The 18,991-nt window shown below is 52.3% G+C and overlaps 1 protein-coding gene across 1 annotated transcript in view; it reads left to right on the top strand.

Annotated features, from left to right (window-relative positions):
- Positions 1-18,779, top strand: part of LIPC (lipase C, hepatic type) — a 47,751-nt gene extending 28,972 nt beyond the window's left edge. The window contains exons 2-9 of the mRNA XM_060260018.1: positions 4,356-4,543; positions 5,622-5,801; positions 7,656-7,773; positions 11,115-11,348; positions 13,157-13,399; positions 16,376-16,496; positions 17,189-17,407; positions 18,561-18,779. Coding sequence (XP_060116001.1) covers positions 4,356-4,543; positions 5,622-5,801; positions 7,656-7,773; positions 11,115-11,348; positions 13,157-13,399; positions 16,376-16,496; positions 17,189-17,407; positions 18,561-18,672 — 1,415 coding nt within the window. The 3' untranslated portion in view covers positions 18,673-18,779. The remainder of the gene's footprint in view (positions 1-4,355; positions 4,544-5,621; positions 5,802-7,655; positions 7,774-11,114; positions 11,349-13,156; positions 13,400-16,375; positions 16,497-17,188; positions 17,408-18,560) is intronic.
- The last annotated feature ends 212 nt before the right edge of the window (positions 18,780-18,991 follow it).

Here is an 18,991-nt window from a genome sequence, read left to right as displayed (position 1 = left end):
AGGTGGCCAGATGTTGCAACTCCAACACACATCTGGCTGTACCCAGCACTAGACCAACCTCCACAAGAGGGCAGGGAAGCGTGGCTGGGCCAAGCCCACGGCCTCCCATTGCAAACAGCACGAGAGCAAACCCAAGTGCTGCATCGTTGCTTTGCAAACAGAAATAGAAAATATTTTGCGGGGGGAGAGGTTGAGGGGTGCACCTGGACATAAGAACTTAAGAGAAGCCATGTTGGATCAGGCCAATGGCCCATCCAGTCCAACACTCTGTGTCACAGAAGAACATAAGAGAAGCCATGTTGGATCAGGCCAATGGCCCATCTAGTCCAACACTCTGTGTCACAGAAGAACATAAGAGAAGCCATGTTGGATCAGGCCAATGGCCCCTCCAGTCCAACACTCTGTGTCACATAAGAACATAAGAGAAGCCATGTTGGATCAAGCCAATGGCCCATCCAGTCCAACACTCTGTGTCACGTAAGGACATAAGAGAAGCCATGTTGGACCAGGCCAATGGCCCCTCCAGTCCAACACTCTGTGTCACATAAGAACATAAGAGAAGCCATGTTGGACCAGGCCAGTGGCCCCTCCAGTCCAACACTCTGTGTCACATAAGTACATAAGAGAAGCCATGTTGGACCAGGCCAGTGGCCCTTCCAGTCCAACACTCTGTGTCTCACAGTGGCCAATATATGTGCGTATACATACACACAGACACACACACACTGTGGCTAATAGCCACTGATGGACCTCTGCTCCATATTTTTATCCAACCCCCTCTTGAAGCTGACTATGCTTGTAGCTGCCACCACCTCCTGTGGTGGACCCTTTCACTCCTAGCAATGACACACTTTCCATCCACTTTCAAACCATCACTAAAGTTCGCTATCCAGTGTGTTGTAAAGCACCCAGTTAGACAGATGCACCCCTCCCAGGCCAGGGAGCTGAACCCAAGGCCGACACCTGCCATCTTGCTGCCCCAGGAACCTCCCCCCACCCTTTGCTTTGCACGGTTATCTGAAGCAGAGGAGGATGTGGGTTCCCCTGAAGTCTTTCTCTTCCTTGCAGCCACATTCCAGCCTTCTAAAGACAATGGCCAGTGTGTAATTTTGGCTCAAAACTAGCTTATTGGGACCAAAGTTACTCCAAGGGGTGGGACCCGCATTCCACTTTCAGTCACCAACAAGGCCTGTTGGGCTGGCCCTGAGTGTGAGGCGTTCCTTCTGCCGCTGACTTCCACATAGAGCCTGCCTGCACAACCACAGACTTCCCTGCCTGGCTTCCAAAGGGGAATCCCAGAGTGACCAAGAGGAAGAGGAAGAGAGCAGAGCTGCGGCCCCCCTCCATTGATAATCTCAGCAGCCAATCTGATGCCTCTACCCAATCAGAAACCAGGGAGGCACTGCCCCCAGCCTATAAGACGATTCAGCACCACAACATTAGCAGCTGCTGCTTGGGGGAGACAAATGTGCAACCAGGCCTTCTGGGAAGGGCTGTCCCGCACACTCCATTTGTAGGCAAAGGCAGAAAAATACAAAGAATGAGTATGAAGCTCTGTGCAAAGCTGGGATTGGCTGCAAAGTGCTTTTTTTGCAGAAAGCTGCCTGTTTAAGACAAGAAATGGGGGGGGATGTATGAAAGGGGAGGGGGAGAACCCACCTCTTTCCAGCTTCCTTCCCTACCTGCTGGGTCCCCATTTCAGCAGAGAGAGCAGTTCACCAGACCCCTTTCCAGCATTCCGCTGTTCCTTGCAAAGGAGCTCGTTTGTCTTCTGACGCCGGGTGACTTCTGGAGCCCTGCGGCCTCCCATGCATACTCAAGCACACAGAAAGCTCTGTTGTGAGCGGGTCTACCTCGCCAGGTCAGTGTAGGCTCAGGGACCCTGTGGGCGTGGAGCTTGGCAGGAATGCACAGTGTTCTGGAAGGATGGGTCTGTCTGGGAGGGCGGGGGGCTCACAGTGGGCACCTCGGAAGCTCCGAGGTTGCAGGAGATTGCTAGGCCAGGGCCCTTCCCTCCTCGAAGCAGCCCTCGTCTGAAAGAAATGCATTCCTAACCCAGAATTTCATTTTAATTAACATTCGGAAAGGACTAGATTTGTTCCCAGTGTTTACGGTTCACAGCTTGCCTTCTGGCCTCCCGCAGCTCCCGCTCCAACGCGCGGCTGCAGCGCTAAAGGCGCAACGGGGCGTAAATCACACCAATGTGTCAGAAATTAAGGGGGTGCTGAATGGAGGCGAGTCACTTGGGCTGAGCAGGAGGCAGGCAAGTGCCAGAACATCCAGGGATGGTTGGAGCTGGTTCTGTGACAGGCTGAGACACAAGGCACCCTCACCCTCCCCCCCAAGCCACATTTCAAACAAATGATTCCAGCTGCAGCAGCTGGGAGAGGAGAGGAGAGAATGGGGTCATCATGGGAGAAGCTCCACCAGAGGAGGGTGACTCCTGGTGAGCCTTGAGGGTGCGAGGGGAGACTGAGCTCCAACTCCCAGCAGCCTGCAAGAGAAGGAGCAGCAGCGGCCACACTGAAGGCTGAAGGCCATGCGAGGTTCCAGGGGCCCAGCTGTTGGCACCGCATTCCTCTCAGAGGTCTCCAGCTGCTGCTTCTTTTGCATCTGGAATTCTGAGATCACAGCTTCTTTGCATGAACATAGATGAAGCTGCCTTCTACTGAATCGGTCCATCAAGGTCTTTATCATCTACTCAGACTGGCAGCCGCTCTCCAGGGTCTCAGGCTGAGGTCTTTCCCATCACCTCCTGCTATCTGATCCTCTTAACTGGAGCTGCCGGGGATTGAACCTGGGATCTTCCGCATGCCAAGCAGGTGCTCTGTCACTGAGCCATGCCCCCTCCCTTATGCTACATGAGCACATGAAGCTGCCTTCTCTAATGAATCAGACCATCAAAGTCAGTCTTGTCTACTCAGACTAGCAGTGGCTCTCCAGGGTCTCAGGCTGAGGCCTTTCCCACCACTTCCTGCCCAGTCCTTTTAGCTAGAGATGCCGGGGATTGAACCTGGGACCTCCTGCATGCCAAGCAGAGGCTCTTTCACAGAGCCACGCCTCCCTCCCCAAGACGGCACACTCCATTCTCCACTCCCAACTGCCCTGGGAGGCAGGTGAATCCAAATCAGACCAGTCACCACCTCTACCCCAGGCACCAAAGTTTTTTCATTCCAAAAACCCCTCTTTCTCCCTCAGGATCCTCTAGGACAGGTGACCAAACTGTGACTCTTTCACACATCTTGTGTGGCTCTTGAAGCCCCCACCGCCCCATCGGCTGGCTTGGGGAAGGCATCTCTCTCTTTAAATCACTTCTCCAGCTGGCAGCTTGGAGAATACATTAGAGTTAAAGTTGCTTTATTTCCACCTCTCTCTCCCTCCTCTCACCCCCATCTATTTTGCCTTCCTTCCTTCCTCTCTTGTCTCACAGCTCTCAAGCATCTGATATTCATGTCTTGCGGCTCTCAGACATCTGACATTTATTCTATGAGGCTCTTGTGTTAAGCAAGTTCGCCCCCCCCTGCTCTAGGACTAAATCTCAGGTGTGCTCATGACTTCTCAGCGGCCTCAGACCCCCCAAGGTTCTCTGCGAGGGCTGAGAAAGAGTGTTTTAAGTGGGTGCTGCTCCTACTTCTCTCAGGCTCACAAGTCCGAGTCTTCTGAACGCTGCCAGGCCTCTAAATGCTGATTGGCAAGGGCAGTAATCGCTTCTGTTCAGCAGTTCACAGAGGGCTTCATACGGTGTCCCTGAGGGTTCATGTCCTCAGGTGGTTACTGCAACCCCTGCTGTGTCCACAAGGAAAAGTGCTACTCAGTACCCCATGAGCAGAAAGGGCCATGGCTCACTGGCAGAGCCTCTCCTTGGCATGCAGAAGGTCCCCGGTTCAGTCCCCAGCAGCTCCAGCTGAAAGAACCTGAGACCCTGGAGAGCGGCTGCCAGTCTGAGCAGACAAGAGTGACCCTGATGGACCAAGGGTCTGACTCAGTAGAAGGCAACTTCATGTTCTACTGTGGGCTACCATATCCCCCCAGTTTGAAGAGCCTTACGTTTAGCCTTCTAGGCACAGTATCTTAGAAGACCACTCGCTTTCTTGCAGGTGCTAGGGCCAAACATCCGCCTGCCCAAGGGAATCACTGCAATTTCTCTGCAAGTACAGCAGCTGATAAGATGGGTCAATCCCGTTTTGAAAGAGGAAACGAACACTGAGAGGGGGGGTTGCAACGTTTGCTTTGGATTGACCACAGGCCTCAGAAACTCTGGAACAGAAAGAGGCTGACCTACCTGAGGAGTTTCTGACAAGGTCATTTCGGCAGCTGTACCTGAAGCCCCCACCTCTCTCTCACTCTCTCTGCAGGGCCCCAGAGGCTGCAGCTGCCCCACCTGCGGAGGAAGACTGACCCCCACAGCTCAGCCACCCGATTCCTGCTCTACTCCAACACAGCAGAGGAGAGCTGCCTGATCGAGTTCCAGCAGCTGCCGACTCTGGAGAGATGCAGCTTCAACGCCTCCCTCCCCCTGGTGATGATCGTCCACGGCTGGTCGGTGAGTCCCTTTTCTCTTCTGTTAAGGAAAGTGGACATCAGAGGGCCACTGCTGCCGCTTCCGATTGCCTGCAGTGAGCATAAGAGAAGCCATGTTGGATCAGGCCAGTAACCCATCTGGTCCATTGGTCACACAGTGGCCAAAGCAGGTGCCACTAGGAGGTCCACCAGCAGAGCCAGAAGCCCTCCCAATGTTGACCCTCAAGCACCAAGGAGACCAAGAACAAGATGCTTTATCACTGCCCCAGAGATAGGAACATAAAAGAAGCCATGTTGGATCAGATCAGTGGCCCCTCCAGCCCAACATTCTGTATCACACAGTGGCCAAAACCCAGAGACCATCAGGAGGTCCACCAGTGGGCACGAACTCCAGAAGCCTTCCCACTGTTGCCCCTCCAAGCACCAAGAATACAGAGCATCACTGCCCCAGAGATAGGAACATAAGAGAAGCCATGCTGGATCAGGCCTATGGCCCATCCAGTCCAACACTCTGTGTCACACGGTGGTCAAAACCCAGGGACCATCGGGAGGTCCATCAGTGGGGCCAGAACTCTAGAAGCCCTCCCACTGTTGCCCCCCATGCACCAAGAATACAGAGCACCACTGCCCCAGACAGAGTGTTCCATCTAGACCTTGTAGCTAATAACCACTGACAGACCTCTGCTCCATATGTTCATCCAACCCCCGCTTGGAGCTATCTATGCTTGCAGCCGCCACCACTTCCTGTAGCAGGGAATGCCTCATAGTAGTATACTGGTTAATAGCGTTGGACTAGAATCTGGGAGACCCAGGTTCGAATCCTCACTCTGCCATGGGAGCTCGCTGGGTGATCATGCTCTCTCAGCCTCCCCTACCCCACAGGGCTGTTGTGAGGATAAAGTGGAAGAGAGAGCAACAGAAGCCGCTTTGAGTCCCCACTGGGGAGGTGTGCAAGGTATAAACAAACATATCCTTTATTTCCATGGCGGGAAAGCAAGCTCTCCTCCCTGCCCCGCCCCCAAGGCCATTGTAACCCTCTTGGAGGCTGGGGGTGGGTCAGCCAGTGGTCTCACCACAAGCATCCTTGGCTTGGCCTGCAGGTGGACGGAAGGCTGGAAGGCTGGATTTGGAAGCTGGCGGAAGCCCTGAAATCTCGGCACCCGCAAACCAACGTGATCATTGCAGACTGGCTCACGCTCGCCTACCGGCATTACCCCATCGCAGTGCAGAATACCCGGGACGTCGGCCAGGAAATTGCTCGGTTCCTGGAATGGCTGGAGGTGAGCAGAAGGGCTTTAAATACGTTTATAACGACGTGTACAGCCCCCCCCTCCCCTCCCCCCCCAGTCTCCAACAGCTCTGCTGGGAAAGGTTTGTGGAGTTGGCCACCCGCGCGGCGACGGGACTTTTCTCACCGGAGCTTCTTTGTGGTTGGGAGGTTCTTCCAGGTGACAGCAGCAGCTTCACCGAGGCCATTCTCAGCAAAAGAACTGAGAAGGGAAGGGAGAGGCAACATTTTGCATTTGACAGGAGATCTGTCGGTATCCAGAAGCTTGAAACCTGCCAGCATCTCAGGGAAAGGTGGGGCGGGGCACTGCTTGTGAAGGGTGGCCAGTCACATCTGTGCCAATTCACACCACTGGACAAGCATCTCCTCTCCGGCTGGAATGGGACCCTTTGGGGACTTTTTAGCAGAAAGGCAGCCTGTTTACTTTGCTGTAAAGTCGCAGCTGACTTACGTGACCCTCTGGGATGTTCAAGGCAAGAGACGTTCAGAGGCTGTCGGCCTTCGTGTGCCTGGACTTCCTGGGGGGGTCTCCCATCCAAATACTCATCCAGGCCGACCCCGCTTAGCCTCTGAGCTCAGGGTAGTTTGGGTCATCCAAGTCTGGGACAAGGCAAGTTACAGGCCGAATCAAACCAGAGAGCCGGGTTGGTGTAGTGGTGAAGTGTGCGGATTCCTATCTGGGAGAACCGGGCTGGATTCCCCACTCCTCCAGTTGCAGCTGCTGGAATGGCCTTGGGTCAGCCATAGCTCTCTTATCTGGGAGAACCGGGTTGGATTCCCCACTCCTCTACTTGCACCAGCTGGGATGGCCTTGGCTCAGCCAGAGCTCTCTTATCTGGGAGAACCGGGTTGGATTCCCCACTCCTCCACTTGCACCAGCTGGAATGGCCTTGGGTCAGCCATAGCTCTCTTATCTGGGAGAACCGGGTTTGATTCCCCACTCCTCCACTTGCAGCTGCTGGAATGGCCTTGGGTCAGCCACAGCTCTCTTATCTGGGAGAACCGGGTTTGATTCCCCACTCCTCCACTTGCACCTGCTGGAATGGCCTTCTTGGGTCAGCCATAGCTGTCTTATCTGGGAGAACCGGGTTTGATTCCCAACTCCTCCACTTGCAGCTGCTGAAATGGCCTTGGGTCAGTCATAGCTCTCTTATCTGGGAGAACCGGGTTTGATTCCCAACTCCTCCACTTGCAGCTGCTGGAATGGCCTTGGGTCAGCCAGAGCTCTCTTATCTGGGAGAACCGGGTTTGATTCCCCACTCCTCCACTTGCAGCTGCTGGAATGGCCTTGGGTCAGCCAGAGCTCTTGTCCTTGAAAAGGCAGCTTCTAGGAGAGCTCTCTCAGCCCCGCCCACCTCACAGGGTGTCTATTGTGTGTGTGGGGGGGGGGGGGAAGGTAAAGGAGATTGTGACCATTCGGAGACTCAGAGTGTAGGGCAAGATATAAATCCAATATCTTCAATATCCTCTTAAACTCTACCATGTGGAGTGCAGCTCAAGCCTCCTCCCAGCAAAGGGCGCCCCGAGAGCCATGCAAAGGCCTCCTGCCAAAGGACTCTCTGCCTTCCCTCCCAGCTCCCCCTTTTGCCCTGCATGGCCTTTCACAACCCCCACATGATGCCACCACCCCTGCGCTTCCGTCAGACCCTTCCTTAAAACCCACTTGTCCCAAGGGCCACCCCCTTTCCCTGCAGAATCTGTCATTCTGGCCCTGCGGAATCCCACTTTTGAGACTGCTCCTTGGGGCAGGGACCTTCTGCTCTGCAGACCACCAGGTCATTGGACAGGTGACGCCATCACTGTGAGTCACCGTTCTGAGAGGCATTCCTTCCTCCCCCTCTCCTAGGACTCCGTCCAGTTCTCCAGAGGCAACGCTCACCTCATCGGCTACAGCCTCGGGGCTCACGTCTCCGGCTTCGCTGGCAGCTTTATTGGGGGCGGGAAGAAGATTGGCAGAATCACAGGTAAGGTAGGAAAAAAGCAACACGCCTGGCCCAGCAATGCCCCCCACAGCTGCTTTGCAAACAGCCGACACTTCCAGGTTTATTTTTACTGTGAAGAATTCAGTATTCCTGATCCGTGATTCCTAAAGGCAGGACACCGGGGCATTTAAGTACCTATGAAAGGGGAACTTCCCTACATTCTGTCTCTCCCCACACGTTCCCCAGAGAGTACTGAGGTCTGGGACTCAAAATCTTCTCAACGTCCCCGGGCCCAAGGAAGTGCGTCTCAAGACAACTAGAGACAGGGCCTTTTCTACAATGGCCCCTATGTGGTGGAACCAGCTACCGGAAGAGGTGAGGGCCCTGCGGGATCTTACTCAGTTCCGCAGGGCCTGTAAGACGACCCTCTTCCGGTTAGCCTACGCTTGACTGGATAAATGTAGCTTTCTAGATTTCTGTGATTACTGTATAGTTTTAATGCTAAATAATGTTAAGGTTTTTAGGTTTTTAAATGCTTGATTTTAAATGTAATTACTTTGTTCCGATTTTATTGTTTTACTGTTTGTTGTAAGCCGTCCTGAGCCACTCGTGGGAAGGGCGGGATATAAATCCCGGAATAAATAAATAAAAATAAATTCCATATGAAGCACTAGGAAACGCTGGGGTTCTTCTCACCCCAGTTGTGAGTCCCTTTGGGGTTGGCTCCTGGTCTTCAGTACGCGTCAGTCTTCCAGGGGAAGAGAGAGATAAGTCAGCCCCTCGTCACCCAAAGCTTCCAGGTTTCAGAGGGTTCTCTGGTAGAAGAGGGAGAAGAAGGGACAGGATGGCTCTCTTAGTACGTGAAGGGCTGTCCCGTAGAGGAAGAGGGCAGGGAGCTGTTTCTGTCGGCAGCAGAGGGAAGGACTCGCAATCCTGGGTCTAAATTAAGAGCAGGAAGGTACCAGCTGGATAGCAGGGGAAACTTTTTTACAGCAGGAGTTGCTCAACGGTGGAAACAGCTACGGAGGGAAAAACAGCTCCCTGGCAGTCTTTCAGCAGCCGCTGGAGGAACCCTGGTCAGGGATGCTCTAGGCTAACCCTGCATTGAGTAAGGGGTTGGACTAGATGGCCTCTACGGCCCCTTCCAACTCAGTGGTTCTATGATTCTAGGACAGGAGTGGCCAAACTGTGGCTCGGGAGCCCCACGTGGCTTTTTCACACACATTGTGTGGCTCTTGAAGCCCCCACCACCCCGTTGGCTAGCTTGGAAAATGTATTTAAAGCTGCTTTCTTTCCACCCCTCCCTCTCTTCCTGTCTTGTGGCTCTCAAACATCAAACACTCATGTCTTGCAGCTCTCAAACATCTGACATTTATTCTATGTGCCTCTTATGTTAAGCAAGTTTGGTCACCCCTGTTCTAAGGCAAAATGGCAGACAGAAAATCCTTCAGAAGGGCAGGCTAAACCTGAGATGGCTTCTCCAAAGGACAGAGAGTTCACAGAAGGCCTCCTTTCAGTGGCTTTGGGTGTAACAGCACAGAGCCTTATACTCCGGGGCAGTGCAGGCTACCTTCTGGGAATTCAGTCCTACAATATAGCTGTGGCCATCCAACATCCTGCGTCAGGGTGGCTTCTTCTGGAAGCTGGACAAAGGAAGAGCCAGGCAGATGAAAAGATGGGCAGAGGGACAGGGCAGAGGAGAGCTGGACCGGCTAAAACAGCGGTCCCCAACCTTTTTGGCACCAGGGACTGGTTTTGTGGAAGACAATTTTTCCACAGACTGGGGGGGGGGGGATGGTTTCAGAATACAATTGTGCATTTTATTTTGGTGTGGTGGTGGTTAAGTGCATAGACTCTTATCTGGGAGAACCGGGTTTGATTCCCCACTCCTCCACTTGCAGCTGCTAGAATGGCCTTGGGTCAACCATAGCTATCGCAGGAGTTGTCCTTGAATGGGCAGGTTCTGTCAGAGCTCTCTCAGCCTCACCCACCTCACAGGGTGTCTCTTGTGGGTGGGGGGGGGGGAGAGATAAAGGAGATTGTGAGCCTCTCTGAGATTCGGAGTGGAGGGCAGGATATAAATCCAATGTTGTCGTCATCTTAGTACTACATTGTAATAAATAATGAAATAATTATACAACTCATGGCCCAGTTGCTAACAGGCCACAGACCAGTACCGATCCATGGACAGGGGATTGGGGACCCCTGGGCTAAAACACTGGCCTGTGAGCATCCAAACCCCAGGAGAACAACACTGAAGGACACGAAACCATAAAGCCCCATGTGAGCCCTCAGACAGGGCCGGTTGGGCTGGCTCTGGGTCATATCAGCGATGTTTGGGTAGAATTGGCTGGGGGGGAATTGCAGCCCACAGTCCCCTTGGCTTCTCCACTCCAGTGTGCGATTGCAGTCAAAAAGGCCAACGCCATGCTGGGAATTATTAGGAAGGTAATTGAGAACAAATCAGCCAGTATCATAATGCCCCTGTATAAATCGATGGTGCGGTCTCATTTGGAGTACTGTGTGCAGTTCTGGTCGCCGCACCTCAAAAAGGATATTATAGCACTGGAGAAAGTCCAGAAAAGGGCAACTAGAATGATTAAAGGTTTGGAACACTTTCCTTATGAAGAAAGGTTGAAACGCTTGGGGCTCTTTAGCTTGGAGAAACGTCGACTGCGGAGTGATATGATAGAGGTTTACAAGATTATGCATGGAATGGAGAAAGTAGAGAAAGAAGTCCTTTTCTCCCTTTCTCACAATACAAGAACTCGTGGGCATTTGATGAAATTGCTGAGCAGTCAGGTTAAAACAGATAAAAGGAAGTCCTTCACCCAAAGGGTGATTAACACGTGGAATTCACTGCCACAGGAGGTGGTGGCGGTTACAAGCATAGACAGCTTCAAGAGGGGGTTAGATAAAAATACGGAGCAGAGGTCCATCAGTGGCTATTAGCCACAGTGTGTATATATGTGTGTGTGTGCGTGTGTATATATATATAATTTTTTGGCCACTGTGTGACACAGAGTGTTGGACTGGATGGGCCACTGGCCTGATCCAACATGGCTTCTCTTTTGTTCTTATGTGACACAGAGTTGGACTGGATGGGCCACTGGCCTGATCCAACATGGCTTCTCTTATGTTCTTATGTGACACAGAGTGTTGGACTGGAGGGGCCATTGGCCTGATCCAACATGGCTTCTCTTATGTTCTTATGTGACACAGAGTGTTGGACTGGATGGGCCACTGGCCTGATCCAACATGGCTTCTCTTATGTTCAGAGCCAGCAAAAGGTATCGGTAAGTTCTGTTTCCTGAAACGGGGCAGAAACTCAGAGTAGGCAGGAACGCCCACCTCTTCCCAACCTGCCTTTTGGATTCCTGCAGGTCTTGATCCGGCCGCCCCCCTCTTCGAGGGCATGTCCCCGACAGACCGCCTGTCGCCGGATGATGCAGATTTTGTGGATGCCATCCACACCTTCACCAAACAGCACATGGGCCTCAGCGTCGGCATCAAGCAGCCGGTGGCTCATTTCGACTTCTATCCCAACGGGGGAACGTTCCAGCCCGGCTGCCACATCATGCACGTCTACGATCACATCGTCCAGTATGGCATCAGGGGTAAGGCAGAAGGTGTGCCTGATCTAGCGCAGGGGACTTAAGGGCAGGTGTCATGTATTGCTTGGTATCCATTCCTCCCGAGTGGCAGGAGATTCCAGGGCAGGGGTGGCCAAACTGTGGCTTGGGAGGGGCTCTTTCACACATCTTGTGTGGCTCTTGAAGCCCCCCCTGCCCCCTTAGCTGTCTTGGAGAAGGCATGCCTTTCTCGAAATTATTTCTTCAAGCCAAGCCAGTCAGCAGCTTGGAGAATGCATTTTAAAGTTAAAGTTGCTTTCTTCCATATTTCCCTCCTGGCCCCCATCTATTTGCTTTCCTTCCTTTCTGTCTTGTGGCTCCCAAACATCTGACATTTATTCTATGTGGCTCTTATGTTAAGCAAGTTTGGCCACCCCTCTTCCAGGGCATTGGCAAACTGAAAAAACTGGAAGATTAACCAAGTCCCAAATACTAGAAGTTGATACTGTCAAACCTGGTTCCAAAACTCTCTCGAAGATGAAACAGCCTGAAGAATAAATGTTATATCTCAATATGACATCTATTTCATTATTATCGCAGTAAATTGTAAACTGTCAAATAAATTATAACAACCAAAGTCCCAGCCCATTCAGTCCTATGTAAGCATGTCAGTTTCAGACTTCAGTAACTTCGCCCCCCCACTTCTGTGGGGCAGGTTAAAGTGCTCGTGCTTGTGTGGATCCCATTGAAGAAAAGTGCCTTATGATTTCCTATCAGCTCTTTCCTGTTTCCAAACAGCAGTTATAACAGCTTCAGAACATCAACAAGTTGGAATTCATCGAAGTGGGTGCAAAGGAAGCCTCTGACAGTAACGCCAGCATTTGTGACCGATTCCGGTTCACCCTTCCTGGAAGAGGCATGCCCCACTCAGCACTTCAAACAGGGATCATTCCTACAACACTAAAGACAGAGAAAGTGCCGATGCCAGATACTGCTCAGTATCCCTTCCCCTCAAGTGACAGGCAATTCCAGGGCATCGGCCACATTCTCAGCCCCGCAGAACTGTTGTTGGGAGTCTCTCAAAGAGAAGTGTCCAGAAGGTGTGCGATTGCAATAAAAAAGGGCAACGCCATACTGGGAATTATTAGGAAGGGAATTGAAAACAAATCAGCCAGTATCATAATGCCCCTGTATAAATCGATGGTGCGGTCTCATTCGGAATACTGTGTGCAGTTCTGGTCACTGCACCTCAAAAAGGATATTATAGCATTGGAGAAAGTCCAGAAAGAGCAACTAGAATGATTAAAGGGTTGGAACACTTTCCCTATGAAGAAAGGTTGAAATGCTTGGGGCTCTTTAGCTTGCAGAAACGTCGCCTGCGGGGTGACAGGATAGAGGTTTACAAGATTATGCCTGGGATGAAGAAAGTAGAGAAAGAAGTCCTTTTCTCCCTTTCTCACAATACAAGAACTCGTGGTCATTCAATGAAATTGCTGAGTAGTCGGGTTAGAATGGATAAAAGGAAGTCCTTCACCCAAAGGGTGATTAACACGTGGAATTCACTGCCACAGGTGGTGGTGGCTACAAGCATAGCCGGCTTTAAGAGGGGATTGGATAAAAATATGGAGCAGAGGTCCATCAGTGGCTGTGTGTGTGTGTGTGTGTGTATATATATACACACACAAACACAAATTTTTTTTGGCCCCTGTGTGACACAGAGTGTTGGACTGGATGGGCCATTGGCCTGATCCAACATGGCTTCTCTTATGCTCTTAAGTGACCCAGTCTCTAGAGCCGTCCTCTAAGTCTGCACCGCTGGCTAAGGCATGCCGCTTCCCCCTGTGTTTTGGCAGGGCTCACGCAGACCGTGAAGTGTGCCCACGAGAGGTCGGTTCACCTGTTTATCGACTCCCTCCAGCACAGTGATAAGCAGAGCACGGGCTACTGGTGCAAAGACATGCAGACCTTCGACAAGGGCCAGTGCCTCAGCTGCCACAAGAGCCGATGCAACACTCTCGGCTATGACATCCGGAAGGAGAAGGTGCCCAGCAGCCGGCAGCTCTTCCTCAGGACGCAGCCCCACAAGCCCTTCAAAGGTGAGTGCTGGGAGAAGCTGGGTGCTCAGCGTGAGCCTCTGCAAAAAGGAGCCTGGCATTGCTCACACATGGAGGGGGGGGGCTAACTTTCCCAGCCACAGGCACCTTTGGAATTCTGACCCAGCATGGTAGGCACAGCAACAAAATGGCTGCCGCAGCTTACAACCAGAGGCAGCATCCTTATACCGTGTGGGCAGCTGCTACCAAAAGCAATGTTTTTACAAATCCAAATTGCCAATCAAGTCTCCAGCGGCCAATCAGAAGCCCTCTGGGCAAAAGCCCCACATGGCCACACCTCTTTCTAAAAATGCTTGGCAGAGCCATGGTGCCCACTGATTTAGTGTTTATTGAACACTGACAAAATATTTTCATGAGTGTTATTCTAGGGAGTGTTTAGAGCACGGGTGTCAAACATGTGGCCCACAGGCCTATCAGGCCCCTGAGCAACTGGCTGTCATCTGCTTCCTTCTCCCTTCCTCTTGCTTCCTTCTGCATCACAGCTTGCTTTGCCAGGCTTGCTCAATCGCACAGGAGCTATAGAACAAAACTACTTGTTTCTCCATTGGCTGAGGCTCCTCCCTTGGGGAGGGAGCGCTTGCTTTGCCAGGCTCTTTCAATCGCAAAGCACAGCTAATGAGCCAAGCCTCTCTTCCTTCTATTGGCTGAGGCTCCTTCCTCTCCTGGTCCCCTGGGGAAGGAAGGAAAGAAAGAAGCCAGAGCTTCCTTTGCCCAGTTCCCTGGATTGCACAGGAGAGATACAAAGAAAGCACCCTTAAGACCAACGAGTGCTAATGTTTTAAGCATGTTTTATTTTAAGCTTTTAAAAAATCTTTTGTGTTTGTCTGTGTCCTTTATAAAGTTTATCTCTCTGCTACCTGGCATTCCATTTCTTTTATACACATGGCCCAGCCCGACAAGGTCTCATTAATGTCAGATTTGGCCCTCATAACAAATGAGTTCGACATCCTTGGCTGAGAACAAGAGGCAGGATAGCTGGCATTCCTTCCCCCATTTTGGAGATGGGGAAGCTGAGAAATGCCAAGCTGCCTCCCTTGAGTGGTGCTTCAGGTACTTTCACCCCACCTCTTCTTCCTAATGGCGAACCAAAGAAGCTTCCTAGATACAAGTTAAACAAACAAAACCAACCAGCTGAAAACTGGAATGCGCCAAATGTTGGGCACGTTCTGGATTCCTCTTAGAGCCACGGCTAAGAGCCCCTTGGCTTCCCCCCTCTCCCACTGGCCACATCCAGGCTCCTACCAGTAAATAGATGAGAAACTCCTTCACAGTCCTCTGCAGCTGCTATTGAGGCATGTGTGATAGCAGCAAGATTCGAACCTGGCCCCTCCCAGGTGACAGAGCAGTCCTTTGGGCAGGGCACAAGAGTCCCTTCCCAGAGGTCCAATCTCTTCTCTCCGATCTTCCTTTCGAGTTCAGGCTTGCTGGGAGTGGAGCCACAAATGCCAAGAATGTTCTCAGGTCCCGAAAGGTCAATGTGCAAAACAAAAGTTCTCTTTCATTGGGGAAACAGGGCTCTTATTCTTCAGGCACCATCAAGTGATCTGCAATGACTTCCCCCCCAACCGCTGCAAACATCATGTGAGAAACCCAGAAGCAAACGGGGAGGGGGGAAACTCCACCACAGTCTTGTACAGCTCGGCTCTTCCCAACTGCTGAAAAGAAGCAGAGGTTCCAGGGGTCACGGGATAGTGTATGACCTGCCAGGAAGTTCTCCCACTCGAGCTGTGCAGGATCAACACCTCGCTTCCATGCAGAGTTCAGAATCTGGCATGAAGAAGATGACGACATTGGATTTATACCCCACCCTCCCCTCTGAATCTCAGGGTCTCAGAGTGGCTCACAATCTCCTCTATCTTCCTCCCCGACAACAGACACCCTCTGAGATGGGTAGGGCTGAGAGGGCTCTCCCAGCAGCTGCCCTTTCAAGGACAACCTCTGCTATGGCTGACCCAAGGCCATTCCAGCAGGTGCAAGTGGAGGAGGAGGGAATCAAACCCAGTTCTCCCAGATAAGAGAGCTCTGGCTGACCCAAGGCCATTCCAGCAGCTGCAAGTGGAGGAGTGGGGAATCCACCCCGGTTTTCCCAGATAAGAGAGCTCTGGCTGACCCAAGACCATTCCAGCAGCTGCAAGTGGAGGAGTGGGGAATCAAACCCGGTTCTCCCAGATAAGAGAGCTCTGGCTGACCCAAGGCCATTCCAGCAGGTGCAAGGGGAGGAGTGGGGAATCAAACCCGGTTCTCCCAGATAAGAGAGCTCTGGCTGACCCAAGGCCATTCCAGCAGGTGCAAGTGGAGGAGTGGGGAATCCAACCCGGTTCTCCCAGATAAGAGAGCTCTGGCTGACCCAAGGCCATTCCAGCAGCTGCAAGTGGAGGAGTGGGGAATCAAAGCCGGTTCTCCCAGATAAGAGAGCTCTGGCTGACCCAAGGCCATTCCAGCAGCTGCAAGTGGAGGAGGGGGGAATCCAACCCGGTTCTCCCAGATAAGAGAGCTCTGGCTGACCCAAGGCCATTCCAGCAGCTGCAAGTGGAGGAGGGGGGAATCCAACCCGGTTCTCCCAGATAAGAGAGCTCTGGCTGACCCAAGGCCATGCTGGCAGGTGCAAGTGGAGAGTGGGGAATCAAACCCCGTTCTCCCAGATAAGAGAGCTCTGGCTGACCCAAGGCCATTCCAGCAGCTGCAAGTGGAGGAGTGGGGAATCAAGCCCGGTTCTCCCAGATGAGAGTCTGCACACTTAACCACCACACCAAACTGGCTCTGGGTATGGCCATACTCCGCACGGGAAGCCAAATAATCAAATGCATGGCCTGTCTGATCCTTTCCAGCATGGAGAAAAAATTGAGAGGTTTGGGGGGATGCACAGATGGGGAAGAGAACAGAGCGCCTCAGAGTCTGAGCTGCGCCGCACCTATCTGACCCCCGGCTTCCCCTTGCTGTTCCTCTGTCTCTCCACAGTTTACCACTACCAGTTCAAGATCCATTTCATCAGCGAATTCCAGGAGAAGCAAATCGATCCCACTCTCACCATCTCTCTGACAGGCAGCCAAGACGACGTTGAAGATCTCTCCATGACTCTGTGAGTTGCTGGGCTCTGCCTCTGTATTCTGTGATGCAGGCCCTCCAGAGCACTGGTCCCCAACCTTCTTGGTACCATGGCCCCAGAGCCAGCCCCCAGAGCCGGAAGGGTGGGGGCACCGAATTTCCCCCGCCCCCTGTGGTGCTGCACAGCCACGCCGCCCTGCCCCCCTTTCCTCGCCGCCCGCCCCTTGCAGCGCCTCTGCAGCGGCGAGCAATCTGCTGAAGACCCTCCCTGGTCTGACCCAGCTGGGCTCTTCTGATGTTCTTCTCAGGGGAAGGCCTCGGCCTCTCTGCCCTGTTGTTGGCCCTCCAGAGGACCCGGTTGGCCATTGTATGAGGCAGGAGGCTGGACTAGATGGACCCTCCCTGGTCTGATCCAGCAGGGCTCTTCTGATGTCCTTATGAAGGCTTCAGCCTCCACGCCCTGTTGTTGGCCATACTGAGGAACTGGCTGGCCTCTGTGTGAGACATGAAACTGGACTCAGGGTTCGGAAGAGGAGGACAAGAGGGCCTGGGTGGTTCTGGTCATTTTTAGAACTCTCTTCTGAATTCATCCATGTTTGCTTTCTTTTCCGACTTGGTTGCTGTAACTAAGAAACAAAAATGTGTTGTGGATACTTGTCCAAGATGTAACCCCAGCCAGCATCTTGATTGCCTTTCTCTTTTCTTCCCCTTCTCCCCCGCCGCCAGAGTTGACGGCATCAGTGGAAATAAAACATACACCTTCCTCGTCCCCCTGGATATCGATATTGGGGAGCTGATGATGATCAAACTGAAGTGGGAAGGCACTGCAGTCTGGGAAAACATCTGGAACACGGTGCAAACCATTATCCCGTGGCAGAAGAGGAACCACCCGCTGGGGCTGATCGTGAAGGCCCTGAAAGTCAAGGCAGGAGAGACGCAACACAAGTAAGCATGGCCAGGGACAGCCATCAGGGGGAATAGAGGGTCCTCCACAACCAGCACACCCCACAGAGGGCCAACGCTTGGAAGTTGCTCAGATGCTGAAGCTGTTGCAGAAGTTCTGCAGGGTTAAATCTGGGCAGGGTGAGGAAGGTGCCAGAACGTGGCATTTCCAATTCTGGCTCAGTTGTATGGGCCCTTCCTTGCAACCATGCTCAATTTTAGGTAGACACCTAACTTTTAAAACCCTCAACAGCCATGGGGCAAGCCTTGAGAGACAGTTTAGTGTAATGGTTAAGCGCACGGATTCTTACCTGGGAGAACCGGGTTTGATTCCCCACTCCTCCACTTGCAGCTGCTGGAATGGCCTTGGGTCAGCCAGAGCTCTGGCAGAGGTTGTCCTTGAAAGGGCAGCTGCTGGGAGAGCCCTCTCAGTCCCATCCACCTCACAGGGTGTCTGTTGTGGGGGAGGAAGGCAAAGGAGATTGTAGGCCACTCTGAGACTCTGTCCTTAAAAGGGCAGCTGCTGTGAGAGCCCTCTCAGCACTACCCACCTCACAGGGTGTCTGTTGTACAGGAGATTGTAAGCCGCTCTGAGTCTCTGATTCAGAGAGAAGGGCGAGGTTTAAATCTGAAGTCTTCTTCCTTAGGGAATGACAGCTTCTGTGTGTTCTCCTCCCTGGCCCTTCCGATGGCAGGGTCCAAATAAGACTGGGAAAGGCTAGAGAACAGGGGCTTCTTGGTTTTGGCCATTCTCTGGAAATCCTTGTCAGAGACTGCCTCCTTGGAAGTGTTCTGAAAGGCCTTTGCCTGATCAAAACTCCTAAGCATGTTTCATCGGCTGGTGCACGTTCTTTCCTGTTTGGATTGCTTTTGCTATCAGCTGCTTCGATTGTGGCCCTGGACTGACCGCTGTTTCCGTCGCTGCCACCGCCCCGGGCTTGCGATTTCACTGTCACAGCAATTGGCCTGCTGGTGCTGTTTTGATAAGAGCTTTTAGATTTACTCGATTTATTGTGCTGGTGTTTTTAGAACGGGGAGGGAGCTTTCGAAAGCATAAAGCGCTTTGGATGCCTCCCAGAAGAGGACTGAAAAATATCATGACTAGCAAACGCTTGGAGTAAGCAATTGTTAACTTCCTCTGCTCTCTCCTGCCTAGGATGACGTTCTGTTCTCAAAGCGCTGACGACTTGCACCTCTACCCGGGGCAAGAGAAAACCTTCGTGAGGTGTGAAATCAGCTCCCGAGGGCAGCTGAGGACTGAGAAGTGAGTGGGATCCGCCCGAAACCTGAGACTCCACTCCGGAACCTTTTTACAGAACATTTATTTTTAAAGTGTAGATAGCAAATTAAAAAATAAATGAATTACCAAACAAAACAAGACCCAAAAATACAACAGGTTGCATCTATCCAAGAGGAGGAGGTTAGCTAAGGATATAAAAATACAGAAGTGTGAAATCAGCTGTTAAACGGACTCCAAAATATGCATCTCTGCAAAGAGCTGCTAAGCAGGGAACGTTCATTACCAACTCAATAACAGGACACCGTTTATAGCACGAGCAATTCTAAGCCGGGCCGACTCAGCCAGGT

The sequence above is a fragment of the Heteronotia binoei genome, chromosome 19 (genome assembly GCF_032191835.1).
Source record: "Heteronotia binoei isolate CCM8104 ecotype False Entrance Well chromosome 19, APGP_CSIRO_Hbin_v1, whole genome shotgun sequence".
NCBI lineage: Eukaryota > Metazoa > Chordata > Lepidosauria > Squamata > Gekkonidae > Heteronotia > Heteronotia binoei.
The sequence above is the reverse complement of the archived record's forward strand: the minus strand, read 5'-3'. Positions and strand labels throughout refer to the sequence as shown.